The following is a 16,910-nucleotide window of genomic DNA, read 5'->3' as shown; positions in this document are numbered from 1 at the left end:
ATATTCATAGAGAAAGATAAAATGCACTGTAAATACCCATAAAGAAAAATGAAATGCAATGGTAGATATCCTTTATAAAGGGAATATGTGTATTCATAGCCTATCTCATTTTCTATTTGAATAAGTTGGTGGCATAGTTCATATTTAGACATTAAATTGTCCTGTGCTTTATTGTATTCAGGGCATTGTATCTCTCTGTTTGCTGTTTGAAACCCTTCTTCAAACATATCTCCCTCAACTCTTCTATCATCTGCGGGAAATTGGGGCTCAGCCGTAAGTATTTTTCTCTCTCTGCAGCAAGTTTGTTACCATGATAAAATTTAAATACAGAAAGCTCTTATTTCATTATGGCAAATTACATATGAAGATGTGGTCATTCTTCAGGGAAATTTAACATTATTCCCAATAAAACAGTAAGTATCAAGTAGCAAAATTATAACTATCCTGTGCAGAAATTTCCTGGAAGAGAACTGGGAATATAACTCAGTGGCAGAGTACTTGCCTAGCATGTGTGAGTTGCTGGGTTCATTCAGACCTGAGCAGCAGGAGGAAAAACTTCTTGGAAGAATTACCAATGTCCTAGTCAAAGCCTTATGTCCTAGATTTTTGTGTCTGGTACAAAAATTGCCAAATTGAACTAATTTCGATTCATAATGAGAGTATTATCTAAAACGGACACAAATACCTGTTTGAAGCAAACAAATTCAGCCTGAGATAGTCAGTGTAAATTAATATAAAAGGATAGCCTGTAAAACTATAAAGGTTAATGTTTGCTATCTCCTGTTAAAGGAAATAAGACCAGTGGTCATATGATTTCTCCTTTGAAAGCTTGAATTTCATTCATAATGTCAGTATGTGACTATATTTAGTAGTTCTAAATTTCAGTTCATACTGGCTCGCTCTCTCTAGCATTTTTTTGTTCGTTTTGTTGACAGTCCTGGGGCTTGCACTCAGGGCCTGGGCACTGTCTCTAAGCCTCCTTGTGCTCAAGGATAGCACTCTACCACTTGAACCATGGAACCACTTCAGGCTTTCTCTTTTGGAAATAAGAAACTCACAGACTTTTCCTGCCAGGGCTAGCTTTGAACCACGATCGTCAGATCTTAGCCTCCTGAATAGCTAGGCTTACAGGGATGAACCACTGGCTAGTTCTCTCTCTTTAAAGAGACTAAAGCAACAGAAACTTCCAAGTAATGTATCAACATTCTGATCCTTTCGTCTCTGAGCAACCATGTTCCACTATTAAGGAGAATATGTTTGAAATTTCAGGGATAACCTGTTTCTGGGCCCCACTGCTTACTCTTCTAAGTAGCCTTTACTTCTTCTTTGTTAGATAAACTCTTTAAAAAAAAAAAAAGGAAATTGCATTAACCTTTTGAGGCCACAGAAGAAGTTAATGAAAAATAGAATGCTTATCTTCTCCATACTCAACTCACAGCAAATGAGATGTCTGACTAGTGGTAAATTCAACCCAGGTTCAAATTCTATTCTGTGCAATCCTGGTAAAGGTATTTAATTTGTACTATAATTTAATTCCTCTCCACACTATATCTCTTCTGTGTAAAGTGCCAGTGGGTTTCAGAAATATTACAAATGCTATTTATAAAAGTATACATCTTTGTAGCCATTAAAAGTATTCTGTTCCTGATATGAGGAATATAGCTGAACTATTCTATACGAATAGAAAACTGGACTCATTTTCTACTATTATAACTAGGCATTTTTTTCCTCTTTATTGGGTTGAATATATTTAGCTCATTGTTAAAAACTAAGGATTTGGTAGTATTTTCTAGCATACTGTTAAGGTACAGATTTATTTAAGTGACATGATAACAGCTGTTTTATTTCAAAGATTTAAAATTCTTACAGATCATACCTGTGATCCCAGCTGTTCAGGAGGCTGAGGTCCAAGGGTCTTGGTGCAAAACTAGCCCAGACAAGAAAGTCCATGAAATTCTTATCTCCAGTTAACTAGCAAAACAAACAAACAAACAAACAAACAAAAAACTGTGGCACAAAGTGGTAGAATGCTCTCCTTGAGTCAAAACAGCTCAAGGACAGCACTCAAGCCTCAGGTCCTGCACCAAAAAAAAGACTTACAATTCTTATAAAACAGAAAGTTGCATAAAAGATCCAGTTACCATATAGTAGTGTGTGTGTATGTGTAGATGGTCACATAGTGAGTGTGTATATATAAATATCACAAATGTATATTAAACCAAAATTTAAGTAAATTCTCATTTTCAAGGTAGAAATAATTTTGTTGTTAATTTTCTTTATTTTTGAAGGGTTTCTAACCTAAGGGAGGTCCAAGTTACAAAATTCTTCCTTGTAATAGTTAACATCTTTGTACTTTTACAGCTTAGAATAAGGGACTTCAATTTTAAATAACAAACAAAGACATCTGTGATCCTTGAAGAAGCTATGTTAACAATAGAATAAATGGGGTTTGGGCTGCGAGTTTGGCCTAGTGGTAGTGTGCTTGCCTAGCATGCACGAAGACCCGGGTTCGATTCCTTGGTACCACATACGTAGAAAAAAAAGCCAAAAGTGGTGCTGAAGCTCAAGTGGTAGAGCTCTAGCCTTGAGAAAGTCCAAGGACAGTGCTCAGGCCCTGAGCTCAAGCCCAGGACTGGGGAAAAAAAAAAAAAAAGAATAAATGGGGTTTTTCTAATATTGCCTTTTTGTAAGAAAAAAATCCACTGGTAAAATTAATCTTTGCTGTTGTCTATAGACTTCGTATATCATTTAAGTGGATGGTTCGAGCTTTCTCTGGATACTTAGCTACAGATCAACTCCTGCTCTTGTGGGATCGAATCCTAGGATACAACTCTCTGGAAATCCTTGCTGGTAAGCTGAAGTGCTTATTTGGGACTGCATGCTGTTTCTAAGGTCCTATTCTTTCTGACTTGCTCTTGGCTCCCAGGAAAGACCACAGTTTCCTCTTTGTCCCTCTTTTTTCCTCTTGTCAGGGCTTACACCTTCCATGACCTGTGAGGCCCAGCAGCACAGTTTGGTACACTTTCCTTCTATCCTGAATGCACCCATCTACTCACCTTCATCTCTGTGCCCCTACTTAGCCACTTGAGAATCCAAACTGGGACTGGGTATCCTGCAAAGCTGAAATTCCACTTCTTCCGGATCTCAGTTACACTGGACTTGAAACCTTTTCTTGTCACCAAAAGTCTTTGACTTCTACTCTACTGGCTAAATTTTTTTTTTGCCAGTCCTAGGGCTTGAGCTCAGGGCCTGAGCACTGTCCCTGGGCTTTTCTGGGGGCTAGAACTCTACCACTTGACTCACAGCACCACTTCCAGCATGTTCCTATGTATGTGATACCGAGGAATCCAACCAGGGTCGTCGTGCATGCTGGGCAAGCACTCTACCACTAAGCCAAACTCCAGGTCCTCTATTGGCTAAATTTTTCCTTTGAGGTATTCTCTTATGCCAATTTTTTTTAATTTTTCAGGATGCCTCAGATTTGTGAGTAGTTAATAGCTGTTTATATAACCCATATACACCAAGGCAGTTGTACAACAGCATGCAAGTCATATATTTCTTAGTAATTATATTAATTTGTTTCCCTGATGTACAATGGTAGTATTAGTTATTTTTAATCATTGGGAAAACCAGAGTATTCAAATAGATGGAGAAAAGTTGATAAGAATATTTTTGTGTGTATACCAGACTTGGGGCTCGAACTCGGGGCCTAGGCAGTGTGCTCAAGGATGACACTATCACTTGAACCATAGCTCCATTTCTGGCTTTTTGGTTAAATGGAGATAAGAGTCTCACAGACTTTCATGCCTAGGCTGGTTTTGAACCACAATCCTCAAATCTCAGCCTTTTGAGTAGCTAGGATTACAGGTGTGAACCACCAGTGCCCAACAAGTGTTCTTTTTTTTTTTTAAACCTTAAATTTTTAACATTTTTAAAGTACCTGTTTGGGTTATTTCAAAAATAACAGTTAGTAGGGCATGAATATGCCGTAAAGTATCACCTGAGAGTTTTCTTTCTGTAGCAGTTGGGTATCATTTGGAAAGGGAGGATAATGTCACCACTGATATTCCAAGACATGATCACTGGTGTTTTTAACAACTGCTGATAACTCTCTCTAGTTTGTTGTTGTTTTGTTTTGTTTTATTTGTTTGTTTTTTGCCAGTCCTGGGGGCTTGAACTCAGGGCCTGGGCACTGTCCTTGGGCTTTCTCAAGGCTAGTGCCCTACCACTTGAGCCACAGCACCACTTCTGGCTTCTTCTGTGTATGTGGCACTGAGGAATCCAACCTAGGGCTTCATGCATGCTAGATACTCGACCACTAGGCCACACTCCCCACCCCTCTCTGGTTGTTTCTGTTAAGTCCATCCACATGTAAGTAGGGAAGAGAATGTTCTGTTCTCGTGTTTTTTGCTGTGAGAACAGACAGACAACAGGCACACAGACAGAAAGACAAACCACAAGGACAATAGAGAACATCAGGCAGCACTTCCCCAAGCATTTCTGATCAGTAGTCTTGTCTTCTATTTGAACACTTCTGTATTGGATAATCCCACTCTTACTTCTGGATAACATGAGTCGTTAAAATGTCTTTTAAGCCAAAGTCATTTTTGTTGTCGTTGTTGTTCATGGGGCTTGAACCTAGGACTTGGGCACTCTCCCTGACTTCTTTGACTCACAGTGCCTCTTCAGTTTTCAGGTGGTCAATTGGAAATAAGAGTCCCACAGCCTTTCCTGCCCACACTGGTTTTGAACTGTGATCCTCAGATCTTGGCTTCTTGAATAGCTAAGATTACAGGCTTGCGCCACCAGTGCCTGGCTTATCTTTTTTTACTTTCTCATCCCTACCTTGTCTCAAAGTTTCTTCTTTTCTTATGTTCTTCTACCATTTCTTAAATTATAATAGTTTAGACTTTTCACCAGATAACTCTTCTCTGAATTTTCCAGAAACTTCTAAGAGTATCATCTATAACATTTGGTATCATTTCAAAAATATATTTGACAATGTTAAGATCTGAGGATCACAGTTTGAAGCCAGCCTAGGCAGCAAAGTACATAAGACTCTTATCTCTATAAAAAACCAGAAATGGAGCCGTGGCTCAAGTGGTAAAGCACCAGACTTGAGCAGACAAGCTCAGGGATAGTGCCCAGACCCTGAGTTCAAGGCTCACGATCAGCACAAGAAGAAGAACAAGGAGAAGGAAAAGGAGACGAAGACAGAGAAGGAGGAAGAGGGGGAGAAGGGGGGAGGGGGATGGAGGAGGCAGCTCATTTTGAGAGAATTTATAATCAATATGGATATATAGTTTGTTAGACCAGGTTCCATTGAATATTTTCCCCAAAATATAGATGTCTACTCTTATTCTGCAGAAGGGCTGAGCATCCTAAGCATGAAATAAACAGAAAGGAATCAAGACAAATAAAGGTTATGAGCATATCGTCTTTTGGTGTCACTTAGTGCACTAATCTTGTCCCACCTTGTATCTACCTTTAGAAAAGCAGCTTCTTACTATGCAGAACTCTTTCCCAGAAAGTTCTTCAAGCTTTTAGTCTCTAGTTCAGATATTCACAGAAATTAAGCAGGGATCCACGTTTCTTAGCTCTAAAATGTTTTTCCTGTCTGGAATATGGCTGCAGTTAGTGGAATTACTGGCCCACAGAAAGGGTTTTCTTTGCTACTCTGGTAGTTGGCTTCACACCACCTGTCCTCTTTGTGGCAGTTGTTTGACCCACATTGTGTTGTGTGTGTGTGTGTGTGTGTGTGTGTGTGTGTGTGTGTGTGTGACAGGGTGAGGGGGGGAGGGAGAGGAGAGATTGCATTGTAGGGCTTGAACTCTGGCTAGGTTCTGTCCCTAAACTCTTTTAGTCTAGGCTAGCTCTCTACCATTTTGAGCCACAGCACCACTTCCAGTTTTTTGGTGATTAATTGGAGATAAAAGTGTCAGATCTCAGCCTCCTGAGTAGCTAAGGTTACTCATGCCTGTAACCTTAGCTGCTCAGTGCCCAGTATGACCCAGATTTCTTGTGTCCTTGTTACAGCTGAATAATTCCAGCTGACTTGATTTTTGTTTTCTTTTTGTTTTTTTTTAGCTAGGGCATATTAATTGTATTAGGGAGGTTTTTACCTCCTTATGAAATCTCCATACATTCATGGATATACTTTTGTTAGATTAATTAAATTTAGTTCTACCATTATCCTCTTCTTGTGTAGGGATTCCAGTACTGAAGCTTGAACTCAGAGCCTTACTGTCACTTGTTTTGTTTTGGTTTTTTTTTTTTTCACTCAAAGCTGTCACTATGCTACATTAGCCACACATCCATATCTGACATTTTGCTGGCTGAACAGAGATAACAGTCTCTGGACTTTTCTATGTAGTCTGGCTTCAAGCCATGATCCTCAGATCTCAGTTTCCTCAGTGGCTAAGCTAACCACAAATGTAAGTCACCAGCACTTGACTATAATGTTATTTGGTTTTATAATTATTTGTATTGGTTAGTAGGGTTTGAACCCAGGGCTTCATGCTCCACTTGGCTTTTTCACTTGGCCCTCTCCCATTTGAGCCGCCTCTACTTTCTGCCTTTTTTCTTTCCCCCTCCAGATTCTCCTCCTGGTTCTAGGGCTTCTTGGCATACTGTCTTAAACCTTTTGTCCCCTAGCAGAGTACACAGGCTTCGAAGTCATGAAGTCATTGACCAAGCTTGGGCCCCGACTTTCACTCCTAAACACAGCCACCACCATCCCCACTCACCTGCCAGGGCTGAGACCCCCATGCCTCCCCTCATGCCATCTCCACAGAAGCCTCCCAGGGGCCAGCACATGGCCTGCCATGTTGGGACAAGGCCTCACTGCCAGCTCTGCCATGTTTTTTTCACCTGTGTGGCTTGAATGTGCCTCAGTTTCTATGTTAGCAAAGTGGGTAATATTTCTTCACTCCCCACTTGTAATCTCACAGTAAAAATGGATTCTTTAAAGTATATATTTTCACTTGCTATATGATTGCTCCAGGAAAAATAACTTTCATTTTCATTACCATTACCACACATGGCTGATTTGCTGCATGAGGAATGTACTAGCAACCCCGGTGATGACAGCAGGGCGGGCGGGTGGGAGAGGTCGGGTGCCACCTTAGGGCCCACCTTCTCCACCCTGTCCAGGGCCACCAGTTCTTACACAGGTCTTTGTGTGGCTTCTGATTCTTCTTCCCATTTGCATGAGTTAATGGTACTTCATGAATTTATGTGTATTGTGTGTTGGTATGACTCTTTCTCCCTCTTTCTTTCTTTCTTTCTTTCTTTCTTTCTTTCTTTCTTTCTTTCTTTCTTTTCCTGGCCACTGATAATATATAAGGTTTTTTTTCTGTAGGGTTTTTATTATAATATTTTAAATATTATCTTTAAGTAGCTATAAAAGGAGATTTAATTCAACATATCAGTTTATAACTACATCACAAAGACGATATTTTCAAAGCCCTGGGGTTCCCTTTCCCCAGGCCTAGTGGAATTTGGCGTGGGTCTGTCAGGCAGGCGCCTCCTGGGCACAGACAGTTTCCATGCACCACAGTGGTGACAGGGCTGGGAGGGTGGAGGCAGCTGTGCAGGCCCCTGCGCTGAGCCTTCAGCGTGGCTCATGGCAGTCCCCAGAGTGGTGGGCAGGCCAGCAGTTGACATGGTGTGCATTCTTTTCCAGTCCTGGCAGCTGCCGTGTTTGCTTTCCGAGCAGTGAACCTGATGGAGGTGACGTCACTGGCGGCGGCCGAGGTGAGGATAAGTTTCTCTCCCTGGGACGGAAAAGTTCCTGGACACTGCCCGGCCCATGCATGCCCCGGACCCGTGCAGAAGCGCACACATTACTTGTAGCTAGATTCTTTAGCTTGGGAAGAACTGTAAACTCTCAGCTCTGTAATGCTCAGGATTCATATTCCCAAATCACTTGGAGACAGCTCTTACAAGTGGGTCATAAGCAAGATTATTGTAGAAACCACTCTAGTCATTATGGGAAACAAGATAACTGGCCATTTTAATAGGAATTGTTGGGACTTGGGTTACATGTCCTTATTATTCTCCACATCCATTTGCCAAGCTCACAGAACAGAGAAGAATCCTATGAAGTGCTAAAGAAGTTGTATTTGGATGATTGTAAAAACCCGTAGGCTTTGGGTTGTTCTTTTAAACTGTGAGTTAATTACCACAATACTAGTTGCTTTTCAGAGATGTCACTTATATCTGGAATATGGTTCCATTAAACAGTGCTTACCATATTTCTCTATTTGTTCTCTTAAAGAAATGTACATTTTATCCTCAAAATAGCTGCCTCCTTGCTTTGTTTAAAGGGAAGAGGATGTTTATATATTTTGTGACTGGATAGACTAGTTCTCGCTGGGATGACTTCCTGCAGTCAGATACTCCCTACACTAAGATAACAGCTCAAGGATTCATGGTGTACGATTATTTATAGAAGCAAGTTGAAATGTTAGACCTCTTATAAACTCATGCTACTTGTATATTTGAAGAAGGCTCAAGGCTAAGGCACAGGTTATTTTCCATTGCACATTTTAGCTTTTTGAGTACTTACTAACCTTCAGAGCTTCAGAAGAGGAAGGAAAGCTATAGCTTGGGTACAGACATTTCAGACGAATCTGTAGAATCTAAGAGTATGTCAGTACTTAAATTCCATTGTTGTGGTACTCCTGTTATGCCTTATCAGACTTCATTAGGCATTAATCATCATTTTTGTGTTTTTATTCCAGGCAGTTCTTGCTGACCTTTCTACATTAAAAGTTATGCCTCTTCTTCAAATTTTTCTGTTTGCTACTGTCACCTGATCTTCTTCAGTCACTGATGACACAGCTAGTTTTTCATTAGAAACTAATCATGAACTATGCAAACTCTGCATAAAACCAAAATTAAACTTTGCATATAAGCCAATAAAGATCATGTTCCCTTCTCAGTTAAAGCTAAGTAGTTTTTCACTTTCTGAAACAATAACTGCACACCAAAAATTGCACTGCATGCCTCTGATTGTCAAGAGAGAAGCAATACATACTACTTCTGCTAAATCAGGTCTTTTTTTTTTTTTTTTTTTTTGCCAGTCCTGGGCTTGAGCTCAGGGCCTGCGCACTGTCCTTGGACTTTCTCAAGGCTACAGCTCTACCACTTCAGCCTCAGCACCACTTCTGGCTTTTTTCTATGTATGTGGTACCGAGGAATCAAACCCAGGTCTTCGTGCATGCTAGGCAAGCACTCAACCACTAGGCCAAACTCCTGGCCCCACTTCTGCTAATCAAACACACTGTATATCCACTTCTGGCTTGTAAAAGGCATGTAACAAGATACGCACTAAGCAATGAAGACACTGCAATAAACTTCAAGAGGTAACAGAACTTCTGAGACAATTCTTTTATGTTAGTCTGTAACTTTACCCTACACATTGTATTGTTTTCGTCTTACAGATTGTTCTTCACTCAGAGCCAGGCATGGGGTGAGATGAGAGAAGAATTGAACAAGATAATGTCTTTAGTAGAAATTGAAATATGTTGTTTTTAGAAACTTGTCACTCTCTGGGCATTTTCTGGATTCCCACACCATTTTCTTTCTCCTCGAGCATTTCTCCTGGGAAAAGTCGAATAAAATCTACCCAATGATATCTTAGTTGTCACACTCAGAAAGAGACATGTAGAGAGTTCTTTGCACTTGGCAGTCTCTTGCTTAGAAGCCTGGATTCTGCTGAGATCTGTGGCCATATTCCAGTCCAAGGACACCTACGGTGGGGAAGGGGGTTGAGGGAATGAATATTCAAAACCATACCCGTCTGCTGAGTTTGGTTTCACAGGATTGATGTCTAGGGCAAAAACATTTGTTCTAGAACTGAAGACATTATGGAAGGCCTGGGGTTTTCTTTTGGCCTTTATTGTAAATGGTCTTATTTTGTAGTACCTTCTAAAGGCCTACCATTTCAGTAATATGGAATATTAGTATGTGAAAAAATCCAAAACCTACTATCCTTTCCTTTTCCAATCAATTCTAGATGCTGATTGCTTCAGATGTTATGGGTTGCCTAGTGCACAGTTCCACCCAAATTTATTTCATGATTTTTTTTTTGAGCTGGAATTTGAACTTAGAGCCTTTTACTTGCCAGACAAGTTTTTAAACACTTGACCCATGCCCTCAGTCCTCTTTTGCTCTAGCTTATTTTTCAGGTACAATATTACTTTTGCCTGCAGCTGGCCTCCAAGGTAGCTAGGATTCCAGGTACCCACATACCTGGTTTGTTCTTTGAGGGAGAGTCTCACTAACTTCTTTTGCTTTGGCTGGCATAAAGCAGTGATCCTCCCCTATTTACTCTCCCACAGAGGTGGGATTACGGACATGTCCTACCATATCCAGCCCATGAATCTTTCATCTTGATGGCACATGTTAGAAATCATATGAAATAGAAGCTGGGAGGTGCTAGCTCATGCCTAGCTACTCAGGAGGTTGAGATCTGAAGATCACAGTTCAAGGGCAGCCCAGGCACAAAAAATCTGTGAGACCTTTTTTTTGGCCAGCCATGGGGCTTGAACTTAGGGTCTGAGCACTGTTCTTGGCTTTCTCAAAGTTAGCGCTTTATCACTTGAGCCACAGCACCACTTCTGGCTTTTTCTATGTATGTGGTACCAGGGAATCAAACCCAGGGCTTCACGCATGCTAGGCAAGCACTCTGCCACTAGGCTGCACTGTCAGCCCTGTGAGACTCTTATCTCCAGTTAATCACCAGAAAACTGGAAGTGGTGCTGTGGCTCTAAGTGGTAGGGTGGTAGCCTTGAGCTGAATTGCTCAGGGACAGCGTCTAGGCCCAGAGTTCAAACTCCACGACCAACCAAAAAAAAATTTTTATATGAAATATAGCACAAAACTATGGTGGTTTGGTATAATAGGGTTATTAATTTGTAAATTTATACACTCTTGTTTGGGTAATTTGCTCTGTGATTGGTTCTTTGTAAATCCCATTTCACTGCTGTGGAAGGTAATAAATTCACAATTGTTCTTCCTTATACTAAGCAAACAACAAAAATACGAGGACACATGTGTTTTTGTAGGGTCTGTTTTGGCTTCTTCATAGTAATTAAACTTACTAACATGAGGGAACACAGTAATATAGACTAGGATTCTGGCCTTAAGTTGTCAGCCCCTAAATCATTCAGTTTCCCTTGTCTGTACTGTGGTGGGAAGCAGACAGACGGCAGGAATTACTGCATCTGCTCATTTTTTCTAGATCATTTGTCCATTTTTCAAATGAATGCCCCATACTGCACAGATATTTCACTTGGGGGTGGGGGGTTCTAGGCAGTGGTTGCAAATCTCAGTTCCCAAGCCAGACTTTGTGGGTCAGGTCATGATGTGTGCTGTCTCAACGCTCTGCCACACGCTGCGCTTAGCTTCTGTAAAGATGCTGCACTGAGCACAACCAGGCTGCCTCATCCATCCGTGCCATCTCGTCGTACCTCCCAAGCCACCACATGTGCTCCATCCTGCTACTGTCCTTGCCTGCCACCTGTCAGTCACTGCCACACCTTCAGATCTGTTCCACCCCCAGTGACCACAAGGCTGCGTCTGACTGGCCACTGTTCCCCAGCACATGGGCTCTCCCGGTGTCACTTCATCCACCAATGCAACACGCCAGGTCTGAGCTAACTTAACCATTACTGTGATCGGGTCATCTAGCTAATTCCAGTTCCCAGCTTTGATGTAACTGCACCCTGTCCCCCCGTCCCCTTCTCAGGGAAGATAGCAGAGCATCGTCCGCAGTCTTTGGCCTTCTCCTTGAAAGCCCAGCCTCACCCCATTCTTCCACTCTTCCTTGTCGGCGTGTAGATTCCCTTCGTTCTCCAAGTGCAGCCCCTGGCGTGTCCTAGCCTCGGGGCTCTCTCTCTCTGTGGCACAGGAATGGTTCCTCAGGTTCGTCTTCCGTGGGGCCCCCACACAGGCCTAACATCCTGGACCCCGACCCCCAAGGTTCCCGGCCATGGCTGCTCACCTCCTCTCTCTGCGTTTCCAGATGCCATGGAGAAATCTCTGCCGTGGGGTGAAGGTACCCTGGAGCTGAGGACCTCATCCTGTTTTCATCACTGTTCTCTAGTTCCTCTTGCTCCCCTTTGGTGCTCAGAAGATGGAGCAGTAGCTGTCGCAAGCTGCTCGTGGTTCGTCCACTCGGGTGGTGTGGGAGACACAGGACAGTTGTCCGTATGTATCTGCGTCCCTGGCTTGGGGAATGTCCTTTCCCGTCCACATAGTCCCCTCTCCCCGTCTGGAGTTGGCTTGCTCTGGTGAGACTTTTGGAGCCCCGCTTCTTTTCAGGTGAGGCTGCTTCCTAGCTCTGGTCTCTGGGCTGAGCCCTAGCCACCCTGCACCTCACAGCCACAGGAACCGTGGAGGAACTGTAGAACTAGTCTGCAGTCCTTGCAAGCCCAGGGCCCTTAATCACAAGACTGCTTTACTCCTTAAAGGAAAACAAAGATAAAATAGAAAAGATGTAGGATGTAGAATTTCTGCAACAGGTGATTGAATAGCTGGAAACGTGGCTTAGTAGAGCACTCACCTACTGAGTATGAAGCCCTGAGTTCAAATCCCAGCATGTCCAAAAAGAGATTCCATCTTCTGTGAAGGGAGGGAGTGGAAAGCTACTCTGGTCCCTTTTGATCCTCAGATCACATTCCACCAGCCTTTCTGGACCATTCTGACATTAGCCAAAGAACCTTCTTTACAAGAGAATGGATTCTAACTTACGGTAATCATTCTCCTCTTAGTGCACTATACTATAGATATCATCTAGTAGACAGCTCAGGTCAACTGTTCAAAGTACAGTAGCATTTTTAAAGAAAACCGTCTTTCATCTAAGACACAGCCATACTTTATAAGGGAAAGTCCATGTGCTGTAGCCGTAAGCAACCTGGAGTGCTTCACCTGGGCTATCTTTTGCTTTTGGCTCTTAGCCTATATTGCTACCTCTGCTCAGAATGCCTCGTCTTGTCTCCTTATTGAACTCCTAATGTGTTCCTTCAAACCCAGCTCAAGTGTAGCATCATCTGTAAATGCACATGTGCTTTATCCCAATCTGTGTGCACTGGGTTTTCTGGGCTGCTAGGCTGTGGCTCCTTGGGAACAAAAAATGGCTTAGTTACAGCTTTTCATCCTTAGAAATGAGTGCAATGGCTGGCCCACAGTGAGCTTCTTACATGTGTGTAGAATAAATGAGAGATGTCATCCAGTCACGTTCCTCATGTCAATGCTGAAGGAAGTCCCTTGTTTAGAATAGTGGCTTACATTTCGTGCTTTGTTCAGTTGAGTTCTCTGTAGGTATCCAAAGGAGTTTAGGAGAAAAGATGCAAATGCTTCATTCAGTTTAGCTCCTAAGTCCATTTTATTATGATATTCTTGATACACAATAAAATGATGCATATGTTTTATGTTCTCTAGGTCATGTGCTTAGCCATTCACCACCACCGTTGCAATCAAGACACTAGAATATTTCTGTTGCCCTTCTCATTCAATCCCTATTCACACATTTGTTCCAAACATGGCTCTGCTTCCAGCTTAAAGATTAGATTTCTCTTTTCTAGAATTGCACTATCTCTTGTACCTACCTTGTTTTACTCAATGTGACATTTTGAGACTCGTCCATACTGTGTGGTCTGTAGTTGGTTCCTTATCACTGCTGAACATGAGTCTTCATGCTGGCAGATGTGTTCTTTTCTCTGAGGGTCATCACTCGGTGATATGCACATAGGTGTTTTAAGTTTCAAGGAAGCTTCCAGTTGCTTTCTGCAGTGGTTCTACCATTTTACCTTCCCACCAGAAGTGTAGAGGAGTTCCACTTGCTTCAGATCCTTTCCATCACTTGGTAGTATCTCATTCATTATGCTAATAGCTTATGTTTGTATTTCCTAATTACGGTGTTGCCTGTCTTCATGCTTATTCTCTATCCATAATGTATTCTTAAAAAATGTTCAACTCTGAATATTTTTAATCAGTCATTATTAAGCTGAAGGAATATATTCCAAATACACTAGTAACTTGAATTTTTTCTCCTGAATTTTTTAAAGTATCTTTTAAACAGAGGAACCGTTTTAATTTTTTTAAGGTCCACTATAGTTCAATTTTCTTTTATGGGCTTGCTTTTTGTGTCCTATGTATGGAATCTTTACATAGTCCAAGGTTACAAAGATCTGTTTATGCTTATATGCATACACAACATACATATACATCTTGACACTGGGTTTGGCTCTTCTGGATTTTTCTTTGCCCATCAAATTTTTTGGTGGTACTAATGTTTGAACTCAGGGTCTCATTTGATAGGTTGGCACTGTACCACTTAAGCAATGCCCCAACCCCACGTTCCATTTTATTATTATTTTTTAAGGTAGGTGTCTGTATGTGTGTGATACAAGTAAACACATACCTTTGCATGACATATAAATTGACTGGCATGTATCCATGCTGGCTTCTAGATATTCTACTCTGTTCTATGAATTTGTCTTTCCTGTTGCAATACCACACTGCCATAATCTTTGTTTGACTACCTTCTGTGCATTTCCAAATAATTTTTAGCATTAGCTTTTCAGTGAGCATCAAATGATAAAAAAGACCTTTTGGGATCTTTATTGAGGGCATTGGCTCTACCAGTCACCTTGGGGAAAACATGTCATGACAATACTGAGTCTTCCAGATCTATTAACATGGTATAGCTCTCCATTGAGGTCTTCTAAAATTTCACTCAGAAAGGTTTTCAAGTTTAGTATGTTATGGTTCTTGCACATATTTTGTTAAAAGTATTTGTAATGAGTTCATGTTGTTGATGCTATTGTTAATAATATCTTAAAATTTCAATTTCAAATGATTTGTTGTTAAAAGATAGAACTTCAGCTGATCTTTTTAACTCGGTTTGTATCCTGAGATCTTGCTAAATTACTACTTCTATCTTTTCTGTGGGATTCCTACATGTGTAGCATACTAAAATAAAAACAAGTTTCCTTTCTTTTAAATCTGTATGCCTTTTATTTTCCTTTTCTTACTCACTAGAACTTGCAATAGAATACAGAGATGTTGTGGCTTATTTTAAATGTACTGTGCTTCTTTGATGAACAATACAACAAATAATGTTAAAGCTATATCAGTGTAATAGTTTTGCCAATTTAAGTATAAAATAGAAGTGAGGCATTCAGCTATCAAGCAGACAGTGAAGGAAATTTGATAATGCTGATCTGAAAATTACCTTTTTAAGCAGTTGGATGCAGGCATGATAAATGCCTGTGTCATATTAATTAGAAAATAGTTGTTGTATTCTTCAGTTGGTCTTTAATCTTAAATATATGTGGTACATATATTCAGCTATTAAATGCTTATCTGAGTGAGGTATTGAGCTAAGCTTCAGTGCTTACGTGTCTTTGCGTGATTGCCTTGTCAGCAACAAATGTAGTAAAAGACAGCACTACCTACCTAAGTAGAATTCTAGCACCTTTTTCTGGAAGTAATGGTGCCATCCTCCCTATATTAGAAATAATAATCCTCTCTAAGATGCTCTAATTCCCAAAACATGTGAATGTATACTACCTTATATTATATAGCAAATGTGACAATTGCTGGTATTAATAAGGATTTGGAGATGAGAATTGTTCAGATGGGCCCAATGTAAGGACAACTAAGAGTCCTTATAACTGACGAAGGAGAGAGGCTGGGATGAGAGAAATTTAAAGATGCTATGATGCTGACTTCTAATATGATGGGAAAGACTAAGAATTACAAAATTCATACAACCTCTAAACTCTGCAAGAGGCAAGGAAGTGGTCTTCTCTGAGCATCCAGAAGGAACTCAACTCTGCCAACACTTTGATTTTTTGATTTTAGGACTTCTTATCTCTGGAACAGTAAGATTAAAACTTAAGCTTAAGGTATATAGAAGATTTGTTTTGGTAAGAAGGAAATAAGGTAACAAGTAAGGAGATAGACTGATTTAGCACACTAGATATAGCATATGATAATGCCAAGTTCACAGTGCTTCCATTTGTAATTCATTTCTGTTTGTTTTTCATAATGATCCATTGAGATAAGATATGTAAAAGTATTGTGAAGACTGCCTTCCACTCTGCTGATGCTGACAGGAACCCAGAGTTGTGCAAACTCAATGGCTGAAGAGCGAGGTCAGGAGAGTCACCAAGTTGCCCAGTCTTGCTGGCATAATGCTCTTGACCCTCCTCCCTGCACAGGCATGGATTGTGTTGTCGATGGATTGGGATAATGGAATGAGCTTGAAAAGCCTCTCTCACATGTTCGTTGGATCGATTCACACATAGTGAATGCGCCTTCCATGCTGCTATTCTGTTCCTGGCTTTACCAAGTCTATCCTCCAGGAGGTGGATGCTGCCTCAACACAAATCCAAGGCTTAGATTTTTAAACATTTTGTTCTGCTTGGCTTAGTTTTAAAAAGCCCATATTTATATAAAATGAAGTCGCATTCCCTTGGAATTAATTTTATTATGTGTCATTCTCATGTGCTTTAAAACCCTAGATTTTAATTTTCTCAAGCATTGAAGAATGCAAGGAATAGAAAAGGTGCTATTTATTGGACTCCAGATCTCATTAACCAGGACAAGAGGTTGCAAAGAAGAAGCTGACTTGATGGATAATGGGTCATACCTTAGAGGAGAGATGAAAGGTCGGGTGGGTTGCTGTTGACTATAGATGGTGCCACGCACCTGTAATCCTAGCTTCTCCGGAGGCTGAGATCTGAGGACGGAGGTTTCAAGCTGTCCTGGGGAAGGAAAGCTCATGAGACTTCTTTGCAATGAACATGAAGAAAACTAGAAGTGGAGCTGTGGCTCAAGTGGTAGAATGTTAGACTTGAGCAAAACAAGCTCTGGAACAGCTCTCAGGTCCTGAG

At 41.0% G+C, this 16,910-nt stretch overlaps 1 protein-coding gene across 2 annotated transcripts in view; it reads left to right on the top strand.

Moving 5' to 3' along the window:
- The window catches only part of Tbc1d19 (TBC1 domain family member 19), an 88,992-nt gene extending 72,481 nt beyond the window's left edge, over positions 1 to 16,511 (top strand). The window contains exons 18-22 of one of the 2 annotated variants that reach the window (XR_016537408.1): positions 182 to 273; positions 2,735 to 2,850; positions 7,685 to 7,755; positions 8,745 to 9,368; positions 16,081 to 16,511. Coding sequence is in view for 1 of the 2 variants with exons in the window: in XM_090343735.1 (XP_090199861.1) it covers positions 182 to 273; positions 2,735 to 2,850; positions 7,685 to 7,755; positions 8,745 to 8,819 (354 nt within the window). In the remaining variant the exon portion in view is untranslated. Of the gene's footprint in view, positions 1 to 181; positions 274 to 2,734; positions 2,851 to 7,684; positions 7,756 to 8,744; positions 15,015 to 16,080 lie in introns of those variants that run through there. The other variant, XM_090343735.1, reaches the window with a different exon arrangement.
- The last annotated feature ends 399 nt before the right edge of the window (positions 16,512 to 16,910 follow it).

The sequence above is a fragment of the Megascapheus bottae genome, chromosome 13 (assembly GCF_031878675.1).
Source record: "Megascapheus bottae isolate mThoBot1 chromosome 13, mThoBot2.hap1, whole genome shotgun sequence".
Lineage (NCBI taxonomy): Eukaryota > Metazoa > Chordata > Mammalia > Rodentia > Geomyidae > Megascapheus > Megascapheus bottae.
The sequence above is the reverse complement of the archived record's forward strand: the minus strand, read 5'-3'. Positions and strand labels throughout refer to the sequence as shown.